The 27,682-nt window shown below is 41.2% G+C and overlaps 2 protein-coding genes across 2 annotated transcripts in view; both read right to left on the bottom strand.

Moving 5' to 3' along the window:
* The window catches only part of LOC147201215 (guanine nucleotide-binding protein G(i) subunit alpha-2), a 37,531-nt gene extending 25,623 nt beyond the window's left edge, over positions 1 to 11,908 (bottom strand). The window contains exons 1-2 of the mRNA XM_086118643.1: positions 11,761 to 11,908; positions 11,462 to 11,628 (exon numbers count right to left, since the gene is read on the bottom strand). Coding sequence (XP_085974769.1) covers positions 11,462 to 11,628; positions 11,761 to 11,864 — 271 coding nt within the window. The 5' untranslated portion in view covers positions 11,865 to 11,908. The remainder of the gene's footprint in view (positions 1 to 11,461; positions 11,629 to 11,760) is intronic.
* Positions 11,909 to 13,717: 1,809 nt separating this feature from the next.
* LOC147201214 (serine protease 33-like) lies at positions 13,718 to 22,605 on the bottom strand. Its single transcript, XM_086118644.1, has 6 exons — positions 22,490 to 22,605; positions 20,920 to 20,940; positions 17,557 to 17,719; positions 16,391 to 16,659; positions 15,767 to 15,906; positions 13,718 to 14,524 (listed from the first exon to the last, which is right to left on the bottom strand). Exons 1-6 carry the CDS (start codon positions 22,536 to 22,538, stop codon positions 14,240 to 14,242), a joined length of 927 nt encoding a protein of 308 aa, XP_085974770.1. The 5' UTR covers positions 22,539 to 22,605; the 3' UTR covers positions 13,718 to 14,239.
* Positions 22,606 to 27,682: the final 5,077 nt, after the last annotated feature.

The following is a 27,682-nucleotide window of genomic DNA, read 5'->3' as shown; positions in this document are numbered from 1 at the left end:
TGATTACGTGGGGCCCAACGCTACATGACTCATTCTGCTGCATGACTGGATTGATGAAGCCCTGACCTGTCTATAGAAATGCAAATGATTCACCGTCAAAACAAGAAAGCGTTGATATCAGTACTAGTAGGAATAGTACAGTTCACAATATTCTCTATCAAACCCAACATTTCTGTATTGTCCAGATTGAGCATATTTACATGAGTCAGTATGGGATGTTGTCGGGTACAACCCTTTGTGTTTTTCTTTGACAGAGTCTACGCGAGAGATACATTTGTTTTACCACTTGAGTGAAAAGAAAGATCCACATTGTGTATACTCTGTAATCCATGGAGGTGGGTGGCACAAGCAGGCAACATATGCCGAAAAGGAGAAAATGTGGTCCATGGTTGAGGGTTCTATAGTACGTTATAGCGTCTGGAGTGGTTAAAGTAGGTCACTAGTTGTGCAAGGAGGAAGATGAGCTCCACTGCTGCTCTCTGCATGGAAGCAGACCGCGTTGAGTGTACACAATGTTTAATCCCTTTGTTCTGTTTGCTCAACAGCGTTCGCTGTACATGGGATGTACGTGACCTGAATGCTTCATTCGCACCCCACAACTCAATCTGCATCTTAAAGCCACTGCGGTATCAACTAAAACATTTTTTAATGCAGCATTGTGACTGTGGGATTGACTAAGTAATATCATTCTGTTCCGTTCAAGTTTCTTCTTCTACGTTTCCTCTTTCATTTTAGAGGTGCCACATGGAGAAGACATTAAAGATTGATCCACAATGTAAAAAACACAATAGGGAAGGTGGGGGCCGGGGGAGTTAAAACAGTCCTTTAAGTTGGGACAACTTTAAAATATGAATTATTGACATTTATGGCAACAATGTTAGTCATCATAACAAAGTAAGCAAGTTGTTTCCTGCAAAAAAAATGTGGGTCTATAAAAGAAACAATTAGTTCTGTAAAATATTATTTCTTTGTTATGAAATGTGGTGTGTTGTCCATTTGTGAATGTGAAGGGTTGTTCGTCTATTTGTGTCCTGTGATTGGCTAACGAGCAGTTGAGGTGGTACCCCGCCTACCATCTGAAGACAGGTGCGATTTGCTCCCGCATGCCTGCGACCCTAGTGAGGATGAGATGTTCAAAAAAATGGATGGATGGATTTTTCATGACAATTATAAGATGTTCGGGAAGTACTCCAATGTGAATAGATGAATTCTGAAAAATAAGGTGGCATTGGTGCATCCGCAATTTGGAATCTTCAATGAACCTAGCCTGCATATTTTTGGATTGTGGAAGAAAACTCACCCAAAATGTTGGAAATAAAATGCAGTTTCCACATAGGATTGCCAGGGCACAGTTTGGAACCCAGAACCTCAGAACTGTGGGGCAGATGTGCTGACCACTGATACACCATGCTTACCAAGCCATGAAATATTGGCCCAAAAAGAGATCAAACCGGATGGCAATGCCTTTCAAATCTGAATAACGTCCTGTATCTCAAGACATAACAGAACAATACATCCATCTCCTAATACTGATGACATGCATTTTTCTGCTTCCGCCAGCATGGACAATGTAAAGTATATTCAACCCAAATGTGAGATCTATTAATTGGCTCTTCTTTGGAGCATATGCGCCATTGTGCAGCGTAGGCATGGAGCTGCTAATTGACAGATTTAGCTGACTATCTTCAAAAAGGCTCCGGTGAACATAATTACAGCAGCAATCTGAGCAGCTGTAACATGACATGCATATGATACGTGAACCTTATAATCAATCACTGATCCCTGCAGTTTTGCACTGAGCTGTACAGACTGCAGCAGATACTGGAGGTAATAGTGTTTCATGACCGTACGGTACAGTAACATCACGGTCAGTTTCCTGTGAATACATATGGACCGTGGCGCGTCTTTCTGCACGGCTAATCTGATTTCTAATGCATGCCTGTGGCCAGTGGGGTGGGTGTCACCGGCACTGCTCTTGACTGCTTCATCTCACCAAGCAAGGCAATGACTCACCACTGGCAACTTCAGACATGAGACATAAGACGACGCTCTTTGTCTAATCCTTGTCATTTGGAAGATGTCGCTGTTGCTGGATCAAAGTGAGGCATACTGCAAGAGGTGGCAAGTGGTCTTTTAGGGGCCCTTCATCAAGCCATGGCTGGCATTTCAATTGAGTGGCTGGAGGATCTCTCTCTGCTGAGCAAGAGGTTCCTGCCACCGCCTCGCATTGTAGTAAATAAAGACAACCAGATAAGTCTTCTCATTGTGCGAATGAAGGTAGATAAGCACTCAGGTTGATCCTATTGTGTGCTTCCCCCCGCCCCCAAAAAAAAGATCATTGAAAGACCCCAGTGAGAGGCAGCAGAGACAGTATAAGAGTAGGAACCATTTCGGACAGATAAGACCTTCTTTTCACATCTGGCGGAAAAGGGCTCCACGGCTTTCTCTCCATCTTCCTGTCATCCATTAAACCACAGGTGTCAAACTCAAAGCCTGGGGGCCAGATTACTTTTTTCTTTTCTGATTGATATAAAAATGATTTATTAGATATAAACACATAACGGGGTAGGACTAGATACGTTTTTTACTTCTTCCTACTCCCTTGAACATAATAACTGCGTTGAATGAAGACTGATTTCTTTCTTTTTACTATTTTATCTACCTTATTTTCTGTCAAATTATTCCTGTATATGTTTTATGTTCAATAAACAAACCAAACCAAACCAAAAAAAGATCTGGCCCGCCACATCATTTGACGTGGCCCGCGAAAGCAGATCAAACATGTCAACTTCCATGATCCTTTCTAAAATATCTCCCAAAATTATAAATTCTCATATGTAACAAATCAGAGAGATATTCTAAGCATTTTCTTGTTACCAAATCCCTCATGATAGCAACTTAAAAAATAGCTCAATCAACAGTTTTTCTTGACTTCTTTATCTGGTTTTAGTCATAAACGGCCCTCCTAGTGTAACGGTAACTAAAATGTGGCCCACAAGTAAAATGAGTTTGACACCCCCGCATTAAACAGTTCAATAGAGAAGATCCAGTTTTTTAAAGAACTCGGAGCCAACCCCCCCCATATATATATATATATATATATATATATATATATATATATATATATATATATATATATGGGGGGGGGGGGGTTGGCTCCGAGTATATACATATATATATATATATATATATGAATGTATGTATGTATGTATGATATTCTATGTTTTAAAAAAAAAAAGGATTAAGAGGTACCACATCCATCTCATCCTCTTGAAATGAAATGGCGCACGGTGCGCCAAGGCAAGTATGGCATTGCATTATTGTTGCACATAAAAAATAATAACAGATGCAAGAGCATCATGTGACACATGCCACCGGCAAATCAATCCAAAGCCTCACTTTCTCCTTTGCTCCGGGTATAATGAGACATCCGTGACATGCTCCTCAAATGACTCACATCGGACAGCCCAATTGTGTTGTGCGTCATGCGACGCGTCAGAAGTCGCCAAGCGTGCACTATTCGTCTTTGATGGAAATCAATACGCACTTTCCCTTGTGAGAGTCCCAATGAATCACGCTAATCAACAGAATGTGTACAATATTGTTAATCGATGGCAAAACCTGACAAGCTCTTCAAGAGGGCTGAAAAACTGATCCAGCACGAAGGAAAAGAAGTTGTACCGTAGCGCAGGTCTGCTTGGAAGTACAGTGGTTCAAGGATCCAAACTGATGCTCTCTCTCTCTCTCTCTCTCTCTCTCTCTCTCTCTCTCACACACACACACACACACACACACACACACACACACACACACACACACACTCACACACACACACACACACATCAACAAAGTATTTAAATGGATTTGTGAACAATATTTGAAAGAAATAAGTCTCCAGTGTACAAAGGAAGCTTTAGATCTTTGAACTCAGGTCATGAAAAATGACATCTTCAGTGTAATTCTTGCCTGCAACTCTAGTGTTGGATATGATTCCATTTTTTCCCTGTAACAGTGTAAAACGGTGCCTAAAAAGCTTGTGCAGGGCACAAAATTTAAAAATAAATTAATAAATAAAAGGCCATTACAATGTGAGCGACGTAGCACGGCATCCCATCCGACAGTGACGCCGCTTTAATCTTTCAGCTGTTTGGATGCATTAAACGGTGAAGTGTGCCTCTGAGCTTGGGTTAAAAAATTGGATACGATTCATTTCCTGCAGATCAAACCAAATACATTTTTTTTAGGCTACGGCAAGCTCACTGCCTCTCCAAGCACGAAGAATTGATGTTTCATTACTGCTGACCTGATGCCTCATCTTTAGGGAGACAAACGAGGCTGTTGCACCACTTGCACTTGTGGAGCATCTTTAATTGTTGCTATATGAAGGTGTGGCCTCATTTGTTATTAACAGCTTTCCCTACTCTCTGCCGAATCGGTGAAAGAAGTACCGAGGTAGAAAATGATTTTGTTTTTTTTCTCAGTTGAAAGATTTGTCGAGACTTGCAGACACCGGAATACCCTCAAGTGTGGCTGTTGATTGACTGTCACCCTCGTAAATGCCTTTCTTTATCTCTTCACGCCTCAACACAATTGACTTCCAAAAATCGGGTTTATTTAACACTGACAACGGTGAAAACATTGCACTGAGACACAATTGTTGTTTCAAAATGAATCTTAGGGTGAGCAAACACAATTATGAAACAAACTGGACACTTTATTAGGTACACCTTCAAGTCCACTCTCATCCATCCATCCATTTTCCGATCTGCTTTATCCTCACAAGGGTCGCGGGGTGTGCTGCAGCCTATTCCAGCCGTCTTTGGGCAACCCTCAACCGGTTGTCAGCCAATTGCAGGGCACACAGAACAACCATCCATGCTCACACTCACACCTTGGGACAATTTGGAGTGTTCAATCAGCCTGCCACACGTGTTTTTGGAATGTGGGAGGAAGCGCGAGTACCCGGAAAAAACCCACGCGGGCACGGGGAGAACATGCAAACTCCACACCAAGAGGTCGGAGCCGGAATTGAACCCTGCTTCTCTGCACAGTGAGCCCGATGGGCGAACCAGTCGACCACCTGGCCGCCCCCACTCTCATCCATTAGAAGTAATCTGCATTTATGTAGAAAATCATACTGAAATGCCAAACCACTGCAGTACAAATATTGTTTACCCTGTCAGAACGAATAATAATTCGTCGAGCTCTTGTATTGGATTTTATTAGCATTTTACCCATGAATGCATCGGAGCAGAACAATGCCCTTTAATTTCGGTTCAACAAATGCAATGAGAAGATTTGAGCTAATCCAATCAGCTGTACAATATCACATGGATATGGTTTTCTGTAGCGATGATTAACGGTATGTAGGGCAGCTCTTGGAAATGTAGGACTCAACAACTTGAATGGGATGAAAAAAACATGATCCCAATCAGCTTGATCAGCAAGTATTTTGTTTGCCTGCTGTTTTTTTTCTCCTTGATTATTATTTTAAAAAATGAGCAGTGGAAAACCTGATGGATGAAGCAAGTATAACCATGGCAACCGCATAAAAGAGAAACAGACTGTGGGGTTGCAGTTGGGCTGCTATTAGGCCAACTCATTAAAGAGGAGGTCAAATCCCCAAATTGTCTTGACGCTAATATGTTCTATGCACTTCCATTAGTCTAAACACGCCTTTGTAATGAATATCGATATTGCATATATATATATATATATATATATATATACACATATGCCTGTCCAATTATTTTTTATACTGTATTTTGGTCTTGCTCTGGGTCAGCTGATGAAAATTCCTACTTCATAACAGCAGATAGCGTTCCATTTACGTAGCACTATTTTTAATCTTCCTAATAAAACGGATTTCTAAGTATCTGGCAAGCTAATTTTTGCATTTCATCACAATCCGCCATCAAGCTGAAAAGTGCTTTTTTTTTTTGGTAAGTCAACAGAAACAAACTTCATCGAGTGCCTCTTCCAACAGCTGACTTTGGAGTCAAATGCAATTACGCAGATAGATTGGAGTCAAAAGTGATGAATACTCATCCTGAAAAGACTTTGCCACTCATACGCTCTTCATCGAAGACATGAGAAGTGTGATGGAAAAGACCGAGCAGGAAAATAAGGTGATATTAGACTGCATCCTGAATTATGAATGCCGCCCATAATGGGAGTGTGACTGGAAAATGAAAAATGGGGAAGGATCCAATTAGGCAGAACCCTGAGGAGGAAGCGTTTAGACGTAACGGTGGATCACATGAAGGCCTCGGGACTTCATTGACTCTGAAGTTGCAATGCAATTTTTATGTTTTGCCAGTTTGTTTCTGATCGGTACTTCACCTGGTCTTGTGCTGCGTCAGAGACGAGTGAGGAGTTGAAAACAATCAGAGCATCTATTGAAATATGCTCTGACTATGGCTTTGATGGTTGTCCAAATGCTCGTCAAAGCCTTAAGGTCTGTAGATATTTGCATTTGTCTATCATATGCTTTAGCTCAACTTAGAGTGACCTTTCAAGAACATTTCAGACTTCCCAGTTTTCTGCATTGCAGCGTCATTGTTTTGCCCTTGACGTTTGAATCGAGTGGTCTCCAGGTGGTACCTGAAGGCACTGACACAACCCCATCGTGGATCGGTGTGTCGTTAAGGGAAAAAGCCAGTAACATTGGTGGAAGTCCAACACGATTGTGACGCAAGCCATTCGGATAAAGTGTCGTCTTCACGGGAAACAAATAAATAAAGCCAACCCACTCGTCAATTAGTAGAACTGTTGACACTTCTACTGGTCAACTAGTAGAAGTGTCGGTCCGCGCAGCACACTAAGCAGTACTTTTGTATTTTAGATCATATAAAATGAACGGTTAACGTCACCCACAACAACTGTTTTGCACGAGCCTTCTTCACACACACGCACACACACACACACACACACACACACACACACACACACACACACACACACACACACACACACACAGCTCTTCCTCCTCACAGTCGTCCCAACTGAACCATCTAACCTCAAATCATACTCAGATATCCATCCATCCATTCGTCCATTTTCTCATCCGCTTGTCCTCACAAGGACCGCGGACATGCTGGAGCCTATCACAATAGGTGGGGTACACCCTTAACTGGTTTCCAGCCAATCATAGGGGCCACAGAGACAAATAACCATCCATGCTCACACTCACATCAAGGGACAATTTCGATTGTTCCATCAACCTGCCACATATGTTTTTGGGAATGTGGGAGGAAACCGGAGTACCCGAAGAAAATCCATGCAGGCCCTGGGAGAACATGCAAACTCCACACAGGAAGGCCACAGCCCGAAACTGAACCCTGCACTTCTGCACCGTGAGGTCAACGTGCTAACCAGTCAACCGCCCAACTATTGATTTCAAAATACTTGCGCAAGAAACTCCAAAAAACCAACATCAGTGAACCCAACACATGCGATAACAACTACAAAGGACAGTGACGGCCTCCTAGATTTAATTTTGCAAGTGGCCGTTGTAATTTTATTTGAAATAAGACTGAGGACAGTTTAAAAAAAAAACAAAAAACAAAACAGCCCACTGCAGCCAAGTGGACTGCAGAGCACTCTGTTAAACAACGGCGTCCACAGCTAAGGTGCAGTAACATAGTGTGTTGGGGGGGTCCTAGCTACTTATATGCTACAACACAGGTGTCAAATCCAAGGCCCGGGGGCCAGATCTGGCCCGCCACCTCATTTTATGTGGCCTGCGAAAGCAAATCAAACACATCAACTTCGATGATGCTTGCTCAAATCTGAACCAAATTTCAAACCAATACATTTCAAACTCTCCTATGTAATAAGTAGGAGAGTTATTGTAAGCATTTTCCTTTTACCAAACCCTCATTACAGTCATTTAAATTAATAGTTGAGCATTATTCTTTTTTGGTTTCATGTCATCATGGCCCTCCAAGGGAAACAGTAACTACAATGTGGCCCGTGACAAAAATGAGTCTGACATCCTTGTGCTACAATATACTACGATAAACTAGCGATGATGAATCATTTCAACAAATGAGTGAACAACAGCGGTTTAAATGTATATATTGACTTTGTTCAACAGAGCCTGTAGTACCTGCTATAACCATGAAAAACGCATCAAGTGGAATGAGCAGAGCAGAGCCACATGACGCAATTTCAATGACGGGTTCTTTTGTTCTCTTCGACTAAAGATATTTTTCTCCACTGCCAACCCGTTTATCTGTTCTGCTCTAGCATCTCTTCTGTTGCCTCAACAACATAACCATCAACCGTGACGCCAGATAATGAAGAATATAAAAAATGAAACATGCCAAGTACTCGATTAAAAATCCTGGTAGGATTCAATTGCTTTGTAGTGTGTAGCGATACTGCTGGACATTTGCCTGCATTTTATCAATGCTGGCAGGGACGAAAGGGGATTTACTGATATTATTAAAACATGTCAATGTAAAACATTGCTTCGGTAAATCTTTTGGCGCAGGTCACGTTAAAATGCCTGAGTGCATCAAATCAAAACTGCCCGAGTGTGTACTCCAGCGGAGACAACGTCAACGTCAGAAAACAAAAAGTCAACATCCGAGTCGAAGATGTAATCTGTTCACCTTGCCTAAGTACAGAACAAAGAATGTTTCTAGAAAGAATTAGTGATATTGATGAGAGACGTGCCGAAGTGTCTAGCGTGTCAGTTTGTGGGTGGTTATTATCGTTTGTGGACAGACAGTCTCCCCTTGAGATGTTAGTCATGTCAGTGAAAACCTATTATTATCTTCTTGCGCCCAGGGTGGGATTTACACATAAGTGGCAGTGGATGTTTTGCTGTTGAGAAAAAAAAGGTTACCCTTGGATATTTTCTTTCCAGTTTAACAAATTGTGATTGTCGTCCTTGCTGAATGAACATACTTCAAGTAGGTTCTGGCCTCAATTCACTTCAAATAATTAAAAATCGGCGGTCCGGTAGTCCAGTGGTTAGCACGTCGACTTCACAGTGCAGAGGTACCGGGTTCAATTCCAGCTCCGGCCTCCCTGTGTGGAGTTTGCATGTTCTCCCCGGGCCTGCGTGGGTTTTCTCCGGGTACTCCGGTTTCCTCCCACATTCCAAAAACATGCATGGCAGGCTGATTGAACTCTCTAAAATTGTCCCTAGGTGTGAATGTGAGCGTGGATGGTTGTTTGTCTATGTGTGCCCTGCGATTGGCTGGCAACCGATTCAGGGTGTCCCCCGCCTACTGCCCGAAGACAGCTGGGATAGGCTCCAGCACCCCCCGCGACCCTAGTGAGGATTAAGCGGTTCGGAAAATGGATGGATGGATAATTAAAAATCAGGAAAGTAGCAAAACATCCTTCAAGCAAGGTAGCTTGTCAAACACGAACGTGCAGACAGATTGGCTTGACCCTTCCCTAAAGCAACACGGATGCTACATGATTTGGAACTTTAGCTGAGGCCCCTTTCTTGGCTTGAATGTGCAACCTATCTGTCTATTCATACACTGAGAAGGCAAATCATACAATTTCAAGACATTCTTCACAAAGGGGAAGATTTAGGACAACGCTCTCAGTAGAGTGTATCCTTTATGAGACCGTGGTTGAGAAATGGAGTAAGACTTTGTTGAGTCGTGTATTTATTAATTGTACAGAGATGTTTTTGGGTGGTCATTAAGCATTCTTTAACCATCACACAGGGAGAAAAACTGCTATCAAAAAAAAAAACCCGACCACTGCTCTCCAATGTATATCCTTCAACTGCCAATATCGCTAATATCCTGCCAGAATGGCGGCGTAAACAAATGCACACGGGGATCAGCCACACGACATCCGGAATCTAATTGGCCGAGAATCAAGTTGGCTGCGTTCACTCCCACAATGGCGCAAACACCCATTTCTAATTGTGCCAGTCTACAAAAATACTGAAAGGAATAAAATTCCACCCACGCACACAGTTAGACTCCAATTTGTGCTAGACTTGGGCTGGGCATGAAACTAGCGCCCTAAATCTCCACAGTTTAATGCAACATAGCTCTCAGTTTTTGCAAATGTTTTTCGAAATTATCTTCAAACGTGTATAATGTATTTAGAAACAAAACTGTGATTTCACTTTACGGGCTCTTCAACGCCTTGGCCCATCATTCAACGCCAGTGTTGCTTTTACAGAAGCAAAAGGGACAACAGTCTCTCCATTCTGGCAAGCAACGTCTGGCAACATTTTACATAGTTTACAGTCCGCTTCTCCACCTTCAGATCAGTTCTGAAATTGTCCACCTAGCACAATATGTTTGTGGTGCTTATTTAAGATTTCATACAGACATGCTGGTGTGGGCCTGGTGTAGAACACACACACACACACACACACACACACACACACACACACACACACACACTTGCTGGCCTCTCTTATTGACTTGTCAGCTGACTAGCCATCCTGCAGCTCTCCATCCTGGCTTGCGTTAACAGCTTGTCACAGCAAGATGACACACGTCCTCCAACACTCTCGCAAAACCAAGCATCCTCCCACTCAGCAACGCACGTATACACACTTTTGCACATGAGGAGCTGTACAAGATAAGATCAACGAGGAGTGAGGTGAATGCAATTTGCACTCATTTAGAGCATAGCGCTAATTATTGTAAGTTTTACCTTTTCCAGAGCCAAAAATAAACAGGCAGGTGTGTTACAAAACTAAAAGTGTAATTGGTTCAAAAGAACATTTGAAGGTACAAGCCAGTTTTGATTGCTGTCTAGCGTGATGTGTGTGTGTTTCATTTTTTTGTCACATTGCAAATAATACATTTAACAAATGAGAGCAATTGATTTGACTTTATTGATATTCAATTATGTAATTCGATCATTTTTGACGTTTTTTTTGCCAAAATTGTTGAATAAAAATGTATTTATTTATGTATTCATTTGAATTTATGTTTTGATTTCATGACCTCATTAAATAATTGTTGAAATGATTTACTGGAAATAAAACAAAAAAATGTATCAAACTTTATTTAAGTCGAATTTAAAATTACGTTTGAATATACCACATTTGATCTATTTTATTAAAGAATTGGTATGTGATTTATAATCAATATAATTATGAATCGTAGCATTATGAAATAAGAGTCATTCTTTCAAAGAAAAAAAATATTTATTTTTTTTTATTTCTATTTCGTTTTATTCTCGAAATATTTGCCCATCCCTGTGATCGAGCAATAGAGGAGGGGCAAATGATTAGAGCTATCAGTCAGTATGAGAGTATCATGTGGGCGCAAAATGAGTAAGACTGACACTGTCAATCAAAACCGAGCATCATTACCTTTGCAAGGACACATTTACACAAATGACATCGTCATTAGAGTGAACATGTATACCTAATGTCGTGACGAGCAAGTGTTGCATTGCCCGTCAAATGATCATCGGGATACATTGTACCTAATTGTTGGATCAGAAAACCGAGGCTTGCCTAAAAGCAGCAGCTTGACTTCTCTGGCCGCCTTCTCTCCGTCTTCTCGGAGGTTCTTGTCGATCATTTTGGACCTCTCCGCGGCCGCCTTGTCCTCGGCACTCACCGTGCAGCCCATGGCTCCAAGACAGGGCAGCGCCAAACCTTTCGCCCGGCAAAAAGGCTCTCTAAAGAAACAAAAACCAGCAGAATGCTATTAAAAATATTTGAGGGGGAGAAAAATCCAATGGGGGGAAAAAAGTCAATGTCCGGATGAATGGGAGGCTAAATGGTTCCGGATCATGTGTGTTGGCTGTTACCGGTGGTCCATTTCCAAACAATCAGAACTGCGCGTGCTGCTCGCCTCCACCAAGCAGTTGAAATGTTCTCCCCTGAGTCCAGATCGCCGCTGCTCCCATCCCATATGCGACCTGTCTGCTTTTTTTGCCTCGCGCTACGGTGGCCAAGAAAGCTCAAAAGTGAGAGCACAAACGCAAACCAAAAAGGTGAGCAGAAAGCTGTGATGGGTAAATTTTAGTGTTCAGGGGACACATTTGATTCTTTAAACGGAAAGATCAGCCAGCCACCGTATTCATAGTTGAGGATATAAGATTATGATGTTTTAAAGTTATTTATAGACAATTACTCAAATCATCTTTAATTTGAGAGCACTTTAAAATACCATTGTTGGCTGGTCGACTGCTTAGCACATCCGCTTCACAGTGCACAGGTTGATTCTAGCTCCGGCCTTCCTGTGTTGAGTTTGCATACTCTCCCGTGCCATCGTGGGTTTCCTCCGGGTATTCCAGTTTCCTCCCACATTCCAATAACATGCAACACTATTGCGTGAATGGCTGTTCGTCTTGATTAGCTGGCAACCAGTTCAGGGTGTACCACACCTACTGCCGGGATAGGTTCCAGCGCGCCCCGCGACCCTTGTGAGGATAAGTTTATCAGAAAGTGGATGGATGGATGGATGGATTATGGCTATTGCATAGAGCGCTGTACATGCAGCATTAAAACAGTATTAAAAAACAATACAAAATTCTTTTGAATCAAGGAACATTTAATAAAATGAAAATGTTCACTTAAATATAGCCTATTTGAAATTAGCTAATAATTGAACACAGTGGTACTACTGAGGTATCACCAATATTACTTTTATAGTCTCCAAGTCTCACGATTATGACCAACTGTCAAAGTGTGCATTAAAAACGAGTTTTAAACCCCAAAAGGTATTTTTAATAGTATTGAGCATGCAGCTTCTCTAAAGCAGATATCAGATGTCATGAACAAATTTTACCAATAGATGTCACTATAAGTGTGACTTATAGTGACAGTAATGATAATAGATTTTTTTGAAATCACATTATTGATTTTTTTAAAAATGTGCACAGACGCAAATGGTTATTGTAATATGGGGAAATTACAGAAAGGGTGTACTCTAAATAGACACAGGTCCCACACCAAGTAGTCTCAGTTAACCCTCACCCCACCCCCAGCATTTTATTTGCTATTATAAAATTTATTTATGAAGTGGTTCGAATAATAAATGGATGGATGGATGAATTATATTCTTAGCCCCTCTATTTATCACTCTCGCCCAACTTCAGCCCCAGGAGAAAAAAAAATCCTGCCGCTGTCCTTTAACAAAACAATGTTTTCTCATACATTAAAATAGCTGGAAAATTATTTAACAACCAACATTTTTTTACTCGATAACAAAGTAAACAATTCAACAAATGAATAATAAAAAATAAGAAAATGAAAAAGAATCTAACGCAAATTCAGCTGGAATGTTGGAAAAACAATTGTGACAACTATAAAACAAACTCCAACCCCATGAATCCAAAGATGTTTGTGTTGCTATGGATTGAATATACTTTTATGTTAATGGATGACCAAACGAGGGTACTGGTGACACAAGTGAAGCGATGGCAGTAGAAAAAGGGAGCAGAGGTAAAATGCATCGCGGCATATGACATTGAATTAAACATATAAGTGTGAAGGGAAGCTGTTTTTTAAAAATAACTATTTGTCATCATTTCATGGATGAAAAAGACGATGAAGATGTTTGGCATTGTTTGTTGAAACCGGATACCTCAGAGGAGCTAAAACTTCTCAAAACATTGGCATGGATCAGTACCAATATCAACATTGGTATTGTCGATATTTGGATCGATCCGCCAACGCGAAATTTTGTCGTGGCAATTTGAAGTCATAGGCAGTGCGTACAATATTCATTCTCACTATTCGGCCATAGTAAACGAACAAAAATTAATGTTGATATCAACATGATTTACTTAAAGAGAAACAACCCCAAGTAGAGTAATACAAACATTATTACATTGCGGAGCAATCATAAAAAACGCATTCATAACTTCAAATGTCACAACAGTGCAAGAGAACAGTTTCTTTCTGATCCCAGATTGCAGCATTCACGACAGTGCTCAACGTTCAAATTGACAACTTCACGTCGAAATGTAATTCAATGCAAAACTTTACATGAGGTGAACCTGTGGCAAACAAAAAGGACGTTGTCATGCTGAGACATGTGACTGCTTACATTTCGAACCTTTTGTCATGTAAAATCTCTAAGTGCGATAAAAAGCTACGTACGCATATTTTACTGTTCGCTTGTGATTACTTCATCAAAAATAACAGAAAACCTGAGAGATTAAAAAAAAAAAAAAGAAAGAAATTCTTCATTAGGCAACTCAATCAAATGAGTTTACGGTAGCTCGCTTCCTGTAATGTAATTTTAAGCCCCCACTGTTGACATGATGTTGATGGTCCTCATCACATGAGCACCAGGGAGGTGAAGATTGTCGGTAGAAGAGTGAGAAGTAAAGGTGCCGAAAGGAACACCAACGTAGCCCCCCCTGTGGTGGTTGTGCCAGGCACAAAGTCGACGAAGCCCGGCTGGTCGCCAGTGACGCGATCCGCGATCCACATCTGATATCGGGACACTCGGGCATAGACTCCTGGGATGTCGGGCAATGCGCATCCTCGTCCAAAGCTCACCACGCCGAGTTGGATCCACCGAGTAGCGTTTTTACTCACCAACGGACCGCCTGAATCCCCCTGCAAACAGTGACACAATTGCCAACATTTTTTCAAAGTCTAAGTACGTTCAAGGTACAGTATTTCCAAGATAATAATAATGAATTGCAAATATTCTATGAAGCTCCAGTTACAGGTCGCAGACCCTAAGGAGGCCATCCCAGATTGAAAGCCACTTGAGTTCATCCAGAGAAAGTGAAATGTAGTTTTTAAGTGATGGATGGATTGAAGTGTTCTGGATGAACAAAGACAGTCAATCAAAACTGTCAGAAATGATAGGTAAAGTTTGAGCTATCCTCAGACTTTCACAGAAGTCTCAATTTCACAATTTTGTGCCCCTTCTGTAGAAATTTACAAGGCCACAAGATGGCGCCTAAGACCGAGTCAATGGGGAAGTACAGTACTGTATTAACTAGTGTCAAGTTTTGCCTGGGTTGTTTGTGGAAGTTACAAAGAGTCTTCGGCTGCATGGGCACATATATGGTGTGCACGCGTAGTGTGCATTTTTTTCAGAATGAAATAATCCCTCCATCCATCCATTTTCCGTTCCGCTTTATTCTCAGAAGGGTCGCGGCGGGTGCTGGAGCCTATCCCAGCTGTCTTCGGGCAGTAGACGGGGCACACCCTGAACCGGTTGCCAGCCAATCACGGGGCACACAGAGACGAACAACCATCCGATCTCAAACTCACACCTGGGGACAATTTATTGTGTTCAATCAGCCTGCCATGCATGTTTTTGGAATGTGGAAGGAAACTGGAGTACCCGGGGAAAACCCACACAGGCCCGGGGTAGGACACGCAATCTCCACACAGGAAGGTCGAACCCGCGACCTCTGCACTGTGTGGTTAACGCGCTAACCAGTGGATCACCGGGCCGCCCAGAATCAAATAATCTGTAAATTATTTATTTCAAGGGTGATGTTTGAAATTAAAATAAATTACAGAGGTTTGGGATTGTAGTTTTTGGTTTATTTAAAATGTAAACTATTAATAAAACTAATGTCTTGTATTATTTTGTCATTTTTGTTAACCTTTCTTTTGATGGCGGCGCAGACACCCGCGGCAGCTCCTCGTTTTATGTTGAGAGTGAAGAAATTTCATCTGTGCTGTATGTTACACATACATACAGCACATTTGACGGTAACGTTGAATTCAATTCAATAATTTTCAATTCAATTTATGAACACAAGAAGAAGTGAACAAAACGTCCAATAATACTGTGAGGCTGAAATATTCACCATGTATTGAATATTTCAAGTTCACCTGGCATGAATCCCGGCCCCCATTTTCGGTTCCAGCGCAGATCATGTTGCTGGTGATGATGCCGTAAACGTCGTTGCAGTCGCTGTTGGATACCACAGGAACGGTCACTTCCTGTAGTGCCTGCGGCGACGGAAGCGGGACTGACAAGACAAGAAAGCAGTCATTTTAAAAATTGACTCCAGCATGTCTTTTTCTGCTTCTACAATGTAAAAGACAACATGCACATTTCACACTAGATTTAAAAAGGAAACAAGACAGTTGTGTTCACTCCTACAATGGCGTAAATACCTTTCCAAAAACAAAATAATTCCAAAAGAAAGAAAACCCCACTCATGGGCACAGTTAGCCTCTGCCTTGCATTACACTCGTGCTGGGCCCCCCGAAAGATGGCCACAAATTGTTTAAAAGTCTGTCAAAAAAGTCCATCTCGACAGTCAGCAGAATATCAGTGCCTCTGTCATTACTTTGCTGTTGGCCTCTCATGGTGTCCTAGCATCAAACAAAGGGAGTTTGCAAACGTGGATGCAAACGGAGTTGCCGACTACTGGTATCGAGTAAAGAATTGGGTCATGTGTCAAGAATACAGTACAGAACATATGGAGCAAGCTAAATAGATGTACGTACCGCCGCTGTCTATCGTGCCCCATCCGGTGACCCAGGTTTCGGTTCCGGCTGGGACGTCACTGCCTTGAGCGGCGAGGCAGACGGGCCGAATAAAGGTGGTGAACTCGACAGGCGAGGAGAGCCGCATCAGGGCAATATCGTTGTCGTTGGTAGTAGGGCTGTAGTCCTCGTGGAGGATGATTTGCGCCACATCACGCGCCTGCTCGTTGTCATTGGTCCCCTCCTGGGTTTGGCGGCCCAGAAAAATCCGCAGGCTGGAGGAGGGTGTGCTGTTAACAAACACACAACTCAGTGACATCATCGTACTAGTCGGCACAGAGATACTTTTTGCTTCACTTCACTGGTCATTCTGCTCCTCCTTCTGGTGTGTTTGCACTGACCACCTGGGAGCAGTATAATATTGACACACGAGTTCATACATGGAGACGTCACAATGCTACCTTCAACACTTTGATGCTATGCGTTAGCGTTTGTTACGGTTCCTCATTAGGGGCTCTACTTTATATTCGTGCCTAGCACATAGGGAGGTCTAACTGTGTGAAGGAGCAGGCTACAAGTGTTAGTATTTTCGCATATGCATGCATCTTAGCACAGTTCAACCTGGTACCCGCAGGTGTTAAGTTTAGTTTACTTTCAGCTACCAAATTGTCAGATGCATTGGGTGCGTGTCAAGGGAAGCATTCTGGGTACACCGAAACGCCGAGCATGGCACAAAGCTGCCTGCCAAATTCCCAAACACGCTAAACAAGGCTTGTACTGGTACGAAACTCAAGATGCACCAGATTGTATGCTGGAGCGCACTTGTGCTGCGTACCAATATAGAGGCCTATATGTTAGCATTAGCATTAAGGCAGCTGACTCGACGTGGTCGTGTTAAATTCTAACTGCGTAAGTCTCTTTGTTTTGTTTAATTTGACAGTAAAATTCAATTGTGAGTGGCAATAAAAGGCCTGTAGTCTCATTTTTGAAGAAATGCTCACTGCCGCTCGTCATGAGTTCAGATCACTGCCACCATGCAGTGCTCAGAGCAACAACAAAAAAAAAATGGCCAAACAATGGCTTGAACTTTAAAAAGTGCAGTTAAATGTAGTTAAATGTGTTTTAAATCACGTGGGGAAAGGAGGGGAAGGGGGGTTCAATGTACTTCCGAGTGGAGAGAGCCTCACTTTTGCAAGCAGTGAGCGGCACACAGCACCCATTGGTTGTTGATCAGCGATGCTCCACATATGGGGAAGTTATTCCTGTGTAAGCTCGCCTGCCAGGGCCAAGCCCCCTCGGGTGCCGTCTGACCGCCCACAATCCTGGAGTTCACCAACACTGTGCCACATACTGTATCACACACACACACACACACACACACACACACACACACACACACACACACACACACACACCACATTCAGATTTCCCATTACCATCATCACAATTAACACAATTACATTTTTGTTGTGACTGACAAGTTGTCAATTATCTACGGTGTGTGCAAGGACACACCCATAGCGAGCACCCCCCGCAGTTTGGTGCTGATCCATAAACTTGGGTTTAATGACCTTCCACAACTGCAACTGTTGGAATAGTCTCTTATGGCAAATGAAGAGAATTTTAAAAAAAATACCCATCCCTTGTTTACTAACATCTAGGCTAAAGATTATAGTTAACAGAAGCATCGCAAAGGCACCATTGGCACCTGAGAGGATTCTGAAGAATTATCACACAGAATAAGCAACATTTCTCCTTGATAGGTACAATTTATTGCCTCTTTTAGATTTTTTTTTAATTGAGTGTCTTAAAAACATATAGTAAAAAAAAATCAGTGTGACAGTAACACTCCATTACGAATAAGTCAGGTTACCATCCAAGCTGTCATGGTTAGCATCAGTTTATTTACACGGCCAGCGCTAGTTTAATATTGCTCCCCACAGAGTTATATAGGAATGGACTAACAATGCCGCTTCTGAGAAGAGAAGCCACCAGCTGCCATCTTACGTTGCCACTCACTAAAGGCACCGTACTTGAATACATTCATTTGTCTGCGGCATTTTCACATTTTTGTCCTGTCTCTACGGCAAAAACACCACAGTGCATGGTTTACGGTTGGATCACTTAGTCTGGAAGAAGCACCACATGCAAAATACATTGGTAAAAATGCGATTATAAATTTTCTTATTGAAGCTATATCTCAATGCTCAATGCTACTCAAAGATTTGTCCCCTACCTGTGTCCATTAGTAAAGCTTCTTTTAGTGCCCTAAAAGTTTATGTCACTAACCTCTCTCTGCCGCTACATTCACTGCTACTCTGTCAGTAGTGCTCACAAAAATACAGTTAAGAAACGGCAACATCCTTTTATCATCTATACTTATTACAAGAATTTACAGTGGTACCTCTACTTACGAAATTAATTGGTTCTGGAAGAAATTTCTTAACTAGAACATTTTGTAAGTCGAGACGCGTTTTTCATGTAAATGCCCTAATTCGTTCCAAGCCCCACCAAAATTCAGACATAAATGTTTTCTGAAGCATAAACATGCATCAAAATATGTAACAAATGCATGTTACATGTTTGATTATCGCACAATAAATAAGAGTTATGCATAATGTAAAAATCAAACAATAGAGTAAGGAATAAAAATGATGGTCATTTAACTTTTAACTGCGTCCTCATCGTTTTTTTGCCCTCTTTAGTCCATGTTCTCTCTTGGAAATGGTTTTTGCCTGGCGTTTTGTAAAGAACGGATCCATGGACGTTTGCTTTTCGGCTTTTAACAATCCTTCGAAAACGTCAGAGGCAAGCATCAGCATAGTGAGAGATCGCCGGACTGGTGAACACTTTTTTTCTGGGTGATTCACATTTACACAAAACTAAGGGAACGCTCCATGGCCCGAGGGGCGAATGACGAGGATGCTGCATGGATGCATATCTAATCTATCTACACACATAGACACATACGGTAGAAGTCCCTCTTAGCCAATGGGATGCCAAGAAGATGCGAGGTAATAGCCAATGGCAGAGCAGCTATAAGTATGTTTTGTTCAGGAAACTCAGAGTTGTGAGTAGCAGGCCATACTGTGGTTTTACCTTTCGTATCTTGAAATTTCTTTCGTAACAAGAGGCAATATTTTCCCGTTGAGACGTTTCGTATGAAGAGACGCTTGTAAATAGAGGTACCACTGTAGTGGTATCAGTTCTGCGAATAACTGTATTCAAAATAACAATGTAGTAATGGGTAGTCCATTTAAGAATAAGAAAAGAAAACCTTTATCCGTCTCACATTGGAGAAATTTCCAATATATAGCAGCAAAGGTATGAAAGGAAGAAAGTAGAAGAACTAAAAGTATAGGAGCTATAATAATGACTATTTGTCATTATTATGCACTGATAATGAGTGACAAGCGAACAGCTATTATCAGACCTGACTCACTAGGCCAGTCACAGGACAGAATTTTTCCAGCGATTTTTCCAATTGCCCAACTTCTGTGAATGTGGAGGTGTGACAGACATAAGTAATTGTCGTCTAGCGTACACTTTCATGGTCAGCTAATCAGGGCCAGAGTTCAGGTAGGTATGTGGGTGTTGCCTCAATGCATAGTACAGCCACACAAGAGTACTTGATCCGCCAAGTTAAAAACTGGCCTTTTGTGTTTGTCGAACTCCATTGTTAGCAACTTTAATCTCATAAAGCGGTCTATCACTGACTCACCCCAGGTTGATTGATTGAATTTACAGTACAAAGAGTTTAAAGCACTGCTGTGGGAAAGATTTTGCTGAAAAAACTCAGAAGTAACAGGGGGTGTGTACCAATTGTTTGCGAGCTGGGTGAACGTTTTCTTTTGTGTTACACTAAAGTGAGTTAAAAGCATGGTGGAAACCTTTGGTAGTTCAGAAAATATTTAAATAGAACCCACAGTATATGGACCACTAGTGGTCAGAAGTTCAATAAATATGTTTGATCCAAATTCTATTGCATATTTGAAGGTTTTTCGAAAAAAAAAAAGTAATGCAATCATTAAATTTATTCTGGAGTAATTTAGTTACAATTACCTTTTGCCAAATTAACTTGTAATCACAACAATTAGTGAGCAAATTGTCCAACACTGAGTAGTACTAATACATTCAATATTGTTAATCACAGGAGCCTTCCTATTTCTAATTCACGGAACTTAGTACAGTGCACTCTATTGCATTATCCTTGCTGGAATACCTCTCCTCGACCATTTTCCCTCAACCCAACCGAGTGAGACAGAAGGCCGACCAACACCGAACTTCAGGCTATTTGAGGTCCGGTGTGAGGCGTATGGCTCTATAGTGCCTGGAAGTCATTTCTGCTCTGAGTTACAGTATCATGAATAAAATAAAATTGAGGATGTCAATTCAAGGTTTGCATTAGCATTCTCTGACTTCATGTGGACATGTACACACACATTTGTGTATGGTACACCTTACACAAACCCACACCCACTCAAGTGATGATTAAGCAAGCATTTTTGCTTCATGTTTTAAAAAGCAGTCGAATGGAAAATTTCGCTCACCATCTGGCTGCCCAGCACCACCTGCAGGACAGAAAATCATAAAAATGTCAAGAATGCGGGTGGGGCAAATATATTAGCCGTAATTAAAAAAAAAAAAAAAAAGAAACAGATGAAAAAACATGCAGGCGACAGGAAGTGACTCAAACATAATAGAAACCCAAACTGGTTTGTTTGAATGACGCAACTACACCATAATGATTTTTAAAGACTATTATTGGCTTATTTTTAAATTTGGCATATAAATTGAGGTTAACACATTTTTTGAGGCCAAGAAAGACAAAATTTGTCTTTTAGCTATTTGTGTGCTGGCCCTGTCCCTATCCGTCACGAATCGCGCGGTTCTACTGCATCGTTTTAAGTTGCAACATTACCATTCACCACTAGATGGCAGACAAGGCTTGATTGCACTTGCATGGGGTCTTGCATTGCCCTATACTACAACATGAGTAGCCCAATGATTTTTAATGGATTTTGATTCACATACAATATTATAATTTTGAGTGACTTGATTTTTGTGGGAAAAATACCAAGTCTTGGGCTTCATATCTATTAAACTCGTGCAACCACTTGACAAAATGAAATTCAGTAAATTTATCACACCAATTTTTTCAGTGCATGATTCAAATTGTTTCAATCAGACAGAAATATATGCACGCACATATTTTGTCCATATTCAAAAGATCATTTTGTCATACATCTGGCTAGGAAGTCTGTGGTCCTATGTGGCCCCCTTAGTAGCACTGATGAAAAATTGTGGCCCCCCCCTTCATCATTAGGTTGCCCATCCCTGATCTAAGGAACGAATTTCACATACATGTTAATAATGATTAATATCAATTACAATGTGATTGAGCCACAGAGGTGCAGGGTTCAATTCCCTTCCTTTGTGATGTTTGTATGTTTACGCTAAGCCTGCGTGGGTTTTCTCCGGGTACTCCAGTTTCCTCCCACATTCCAAAAACATGCATGGCAGGCTGATTGAACACTCTCAATTGCCCCTAGGAGTGATTGTGAGCACAAATGGTTGGTTGTGTACCCTTGCGATCGGCAAACTAGTTCAGGGTTCTCCTACTGCCCAAAGACGGCTGGAATTGCCTCCACCCAGCCCGCGACCTTCGTGAGGATAAGCAGTTCTAATAATGGATGGATGATTATCAAGTGAAAAGTAAGGAATAATGAGGATCAACTTTAAAACTTTAAAAGTTAAGGTCAGTGTAATTGGATGGAACATCACTTAACATATAAAGTATATAATATTGAGTAACATGTTAAATGATCAATTAGCTCTGAAAATATATCATTATAATGTTGACTTCTCTTTTAAGGTATTATAGTTGCACTTGTCTTGTCTAATGGCTGACATAAAAAAAAAAGAATTTACTTTAGTTTAGGGGTTTTTTTTTCCTTAAGACAAAAGTCACAACTCAAGTCTCAAGTCCAAGGTGTATTCAGTCAAATCGAGTTGGACAATGCTGTGACATTTCAAGTGTAATGACCACCATGTCATTGACACACAACACACAGTCTGTAAATATGTACTTAAGTAAAGAGAAAATGAAGCAGAACTCACCAGTGACCAAGACGGCGAGGAGCACGAAGCAGAGCCGACAGAATTCCATGTTGCGAATGAAGGGAGGGCCGAAGACAAGAAAGTCAAGAGTGTGCTTCAAAGCCGGTACACCTTTCCTGTCAGCACATACACGCCCATGAGGAAATAAATTATCTTTGTTAATACCAGCAGTTGAAAGCAGCAGGTGTACACACCTTGCGTGCCGCTCAGCCGCTGACAGTACAGCGTAACCCGCCGTCGCTCACACAATGGACTGAAAACAATGGAGAACATAAAAATGACGTACCGTATTTGAACACATGAAAGTCCACATGCATACTGCACTGCAAAAATAAGATCCGACCAAAGTTACATATCTCAGATAAAGCCAAACTATGTATGTCCTTATCTGGCACTTTTATTTATTTTACTTGGCAGTTTTGGTGAAACTGAATTTGCCTTCTTTCAAGCAGTTTTTCCCCCCCGTAAAAATATTCACAAGGCATTATAAGTCACCCTACCTACCCCAACGAAAACCCGAACCCTGATTATTCAGATATATTTACACATTATGAGTATGTACTTAAAATAAGAACTCCCAGAATTATGTGACACACATAAAAACTCATCAGGAAGGCATCCGAACTAGGCAGAATATTTTGCTGAAATTAAGTCATGTATCCCTCACATCACAATGACCCCTCCCCCACTTTTTTTTTAAGCCCAGCTTTGGCAGTGTTGTCGCTTTATTAAGCAGTCGTAGCACAGTGGAGCCGTCATGACTGTCGTCACGCTCACTGAAAGGAATTTTGGAACAACTTTACCAGAAACTAGAAGTTCTTGCTTAACGAAAAGAACTCGTACTTCGAGGAATTAATGTACTAGGAGCAACCGTTTCTGTGGGTTGTTGTTGATCTGTAACTGAATTTGGATGGAATCAAAAGCATCTATTTTCTAATCCGCTTCACCTCTCAAGGGTCACGGGTGTGCTGGAGCCTATCCCAGTTGTCCTTGGGCGGCATGCGGGCTACACCCTGAAATGGTTGACAGCCAATTGCAGGGCACACAGACGAACAACCATTCACATTCATACTCACACCTGAGGACAACCTAGAGCAATGGTTCTTAACCTGGGTTCGATTGAACCCTAGGGGTTCGACGGAGCCTCTGCCATGGGGAGACATACGTGACTCAACATGTCAATTAGTTATGACACGCCCACTTGGCCATCACTGGCAGCCAATGATCACATTATATTGCTTGTCCAATCAGTGCTGTGGGAAATTTAGTTCGCTTTGTAATCAACGTGTGACTGTCTTGATAGTACGTAAAAAAAAAAAAAAGTATACATATCCCTTGAAATTGTATTTACTTTTTTCTGTTTTTAATAAATGTGGGTTTTTTTAATATCTTTAATTTGTATAAAATATACCTATAGATTTTTTAAAAAATTTTTTTACTAATGAAGGGTTCGATGAATGCGCATATTAACTGGTTCGGTTCAGTACCTCTGAAAAGGCTAAGAACCACTGATCTAGAGTGATCAATTAACCTACGTGCATGTTTTTTGGAAGGTGGGAGGAAACATGAGTACCGGTACCTGGAGAAAACCCACGCAGTCACGAGGATAACATACAAACACCACACAGGAAGGCTGGAGCCGGAATTGAACCCTGGGCCTCTGCAATATGAGGCCGAATGCTAATCAGTCGCTCACCATGATGCCGGGATAGAAAACATTACATTTCTTATTTATTTTTAAGGGTGGCCCATTGTTCCGGTGGCGAGCGTGTTGACATCACAGTGCAGAGGGCGTGGGTTCGATCCCAGCTCTGGCCTTCCTGTGTGGAGTTTGCACGTTCTCCCCGGGCCTCCGTGGGTTTTCTCCGGGTGTTGAGGTTTCCTCCCACATTCGAAAAGCATGCGTGGCGGGCTGATTTAACACTCTAAATTGTCCCTAGGTGTGAGTGTGACTCTAGTTAGTTTTTGATTTGACTTTTGTATTTTCTATTCAGTTACTTTACATTTGTTTTAAGAATGGGTTTGTTCGATTTTATCAGTTTTTTTAAGTGATTTGTTTATTTTAGTTTTTAGTTTTAGTATTAGTTTTGTCTCTTTCCACGTGTGGAGTATTGGTTGAGTGAAACAAAAAAGCTGCTGAGTACTGTGTAAAGTAAAACCCCAAACAACTGTTCAACTTTCTGAATTCTGTACATCTGTACAGTACCACCAAAATAAATACCCAAAACGCTCATGAATGAAATTAATTGACAAATAATATTTATATAATTAGCTACCATCAGTTTTTGTGAGTTTTATGAAGGTAAAATATACTTTCAGACAGTTAAAAAATCACTCATTTTTACATTTGACATCTTTAATGAAAATGTTGTTTCAATTTTCGTTATTTCATTAGTTTTTGTTAACTATAATCTAGTATCATAAATAATATAAAATAAATACAGTCATTTTATAGAATAGAACAGGACCGAATATTTGAGCATAGTAGAGGGAAGCAAGTAGGAAAGGGAAGCAAGGGAAATAAGTAGGAAAGCAGCCACGTCATGCAACGGTGGCATTTAGTGTTTGGACAGAAGCAAGTTCTGCTGAGACACAAATGCAGTCAGACAAGTTTACAAGTGCAATCAAGCGTTGCTCTCTGTCGTTTCCTATTCAGCATTGAGCAATCTTCTTTTTCTTTGAATTGTCTATCAGCTGCTCACGAGTGTGTAAGGAATGAGAAACAAAAAAAAAAGCATGCATTTTCTTTCCTGCTTGTAACACATAAGGTTGCTGAAGTCAGGTTTAACCCAGAAAGTTGCCAGCCAAACGCAAATTATTCGGTGACATGGAAACAACCGTTCATAATTGCATTTATTGACAAACTAAAACCGAAAGATGAAAAATAAATACATGATTTCCGTGTAGAGGGAACTGCGGTACCTGCGAAAATGAACAGGGTAAGCCAGGGGTCGCCGACCTTCATGGGAGTGTGAGCTACTTCTTATATACTGATTAGAAACAACAAATTTGCCCCAATTACCTTTAAAAATATGTGTTGTTATTAATAAATAATAATATTCATTTTCAGACATTGGTCACGTATGTTAATGACGTTTCACCATAATTTTTTATTTTTTTTCCCAAGATGGCGCCCGAGTAGGCAGCCTTCGGCAAGTGCTCTTCAAGAGCCTTGCTTTTTTGTTCTTTTTTGGTGTTTTTGTGTCTTTTGTTTTGTCACATGTTGTTTGTTGTTTCATCATGTGGACCTGATATGGACTGTTTTCAGCGTTTTTTGGCCACGAAATTCGTCAAAGGAGAAGTATCTGTGCTTGGTGGTTGCGCCTTCTCGGCAGCACGCCTGTACTAGCACAGATTTTGATTGGGAGGAATGTCGGCGCCATTGACAGTCGGTGCTGGACAGACCTGGGGCGCTTGTGTTTTTTGCGCCTGTAATGGGCAGCATTTTTCACAACCCCGTTTTGTTCAGTGGATATGTCGGCGCTGTTGGACAGTCAGCGTTGGTGCGGCTGGATGGATGGCTGCTGAAGTTGAGGATGAGGATAGAGGAGCGTTGGTGCAGAGCGCCGATGCGTATTTGGAACCAAGAGTCGCCGCTTGGAATTGAAATGGATTTCCATGGGACAGGAGAAGTGAACCAATCTCTTTTTCGTCAATGGATGCTACAGCTTCCTGTTGACTTTGAAACTTAGCTTGTAGCCGACATGTGCACATTTTGAGCATGACGTCTCTGATCCACTGGTGAAAGGACACTTTGATTCTCTCCTCTTTTATCTCAAACTGCTTCAAACAACAAAGTGTGTGACGGAAAAGTGGTTAGGACTGCACGGCTGTCCGTGTTTTATGTTATGTGTTGTGTTTATTATTTTACTTTATGTTAACTGTTTTGTTAAGCGCTTTGTTACAGCTGCCGCTGTTGTGAAAGCGCTATATAAATCAGCATGTATTGTATTGTATTGTATAATTAGAAAACGGGTAGAATAATTTTGTGCAATATTTTTCGTTTTTCATACATATCTGCCAGTGTTTACATTTTTGAAATGAGCATCTTGACAACATTGCTCAAAAAAAAAAAATCATAATGTCCTATCACTGGTGAGCTATTTTATGAAAAGCTCTGGGGACTACTTATGCCGTTCGCACGGGTAACCTGGTGCCTGCAGAGACCAATGTTGGTGAGGCTTGGGCTAATCCGTATATAGAAGATGAATGGATGGATGTACTGTATATTGGGGATGCATGTTGTTCATCCCAATCTTTTCAAATGAAGAGTTCAATTAAAACCCTTTTGATTTAAAAGGCTCCTCTAAATATAGTTGTAAGAAACATTAAGTCTACTTGGGATGGTTGAAAGAAAAAAAAAACTTTTGTCTCGTGTTTCGTTGAATAATAAATTTGATTTGAACACATTGGTCTTTGAGTCAAGGTGCGTCATGGTGGAGCGCAGGCAAACAAGGTCGGCGGACCCAAGTGCTGGGACGCAGGGGAGGCAAGACAGGATATATTCAAACATGTATTTATGAACAAAAAGGAGTTTTTCACTTGAGCAGCAGAATCATGATTAAATAACCAAAATAACCCCAAAACAGTGACTCACCACAACAGGCAACATGTCATGTGACAAGGCCACGAGACCACACGCGGGCACAATAAGTGGACATTCAAGACACTCAACTAAATATACACGCTGATGACATAACACTAGGGAGCACATTCGTGGCAGAGGTCATCTGACTGGCTGATCCGCTAAAAGGCCAGGTTGATATGATCAGATGCGGACAAAGAAATAACGAGCAGGTTCGTTCACTTGATAGTGATTTGTAATTTATAGTAATTTGATAGTAATTTCTTTTTACAGCCCTTCTCTTAATGATTTGTTCATTTTCACTTATGTCATACAGGTTAATGGTTTAAATTTTTGAAATGTTCAATCTTGGTTTCATTTTCTTTTAACCTATCCCGACTCTGGGCAATTAGCAGACTATGCCCGAGGCGTAAACACACATTCTCAATCAAACTGACGCTCTCATTGAATAGGAATGCGAACTAGTCCAACAACAATGACACGAAACACATGACAATGATCGATGTCTTAACTCAATAACATCAGTCTTTTTCAAAATTCTAGCAAACTATGTTCTGAGTTTCAACTTTGTCGAGGCCAGTTTTCTGTTTATCCATTAAAATAAAGCA

This window comes from Hippocampus guttulatus, chromosome 8, assembly GCF_054856545.1.
Source record: "Hippocampus guttulatus isolate MCC_2025c chromosome 8, RoL_Hgut_1.0, whole genome shotgun sequence".
Lineage (NCBI taxonomy): Eukaryota > Metazoa > Chordata > Actinopteri > Syngnathiformes > Syngnathidae > Hippocampus > Hippocampus guttulatus.
The sequence above is the reverse complement of the archived record's forward strand: the minus strand, read 5'-3'. Positions and strand labels throughout refer to the sequence as shown.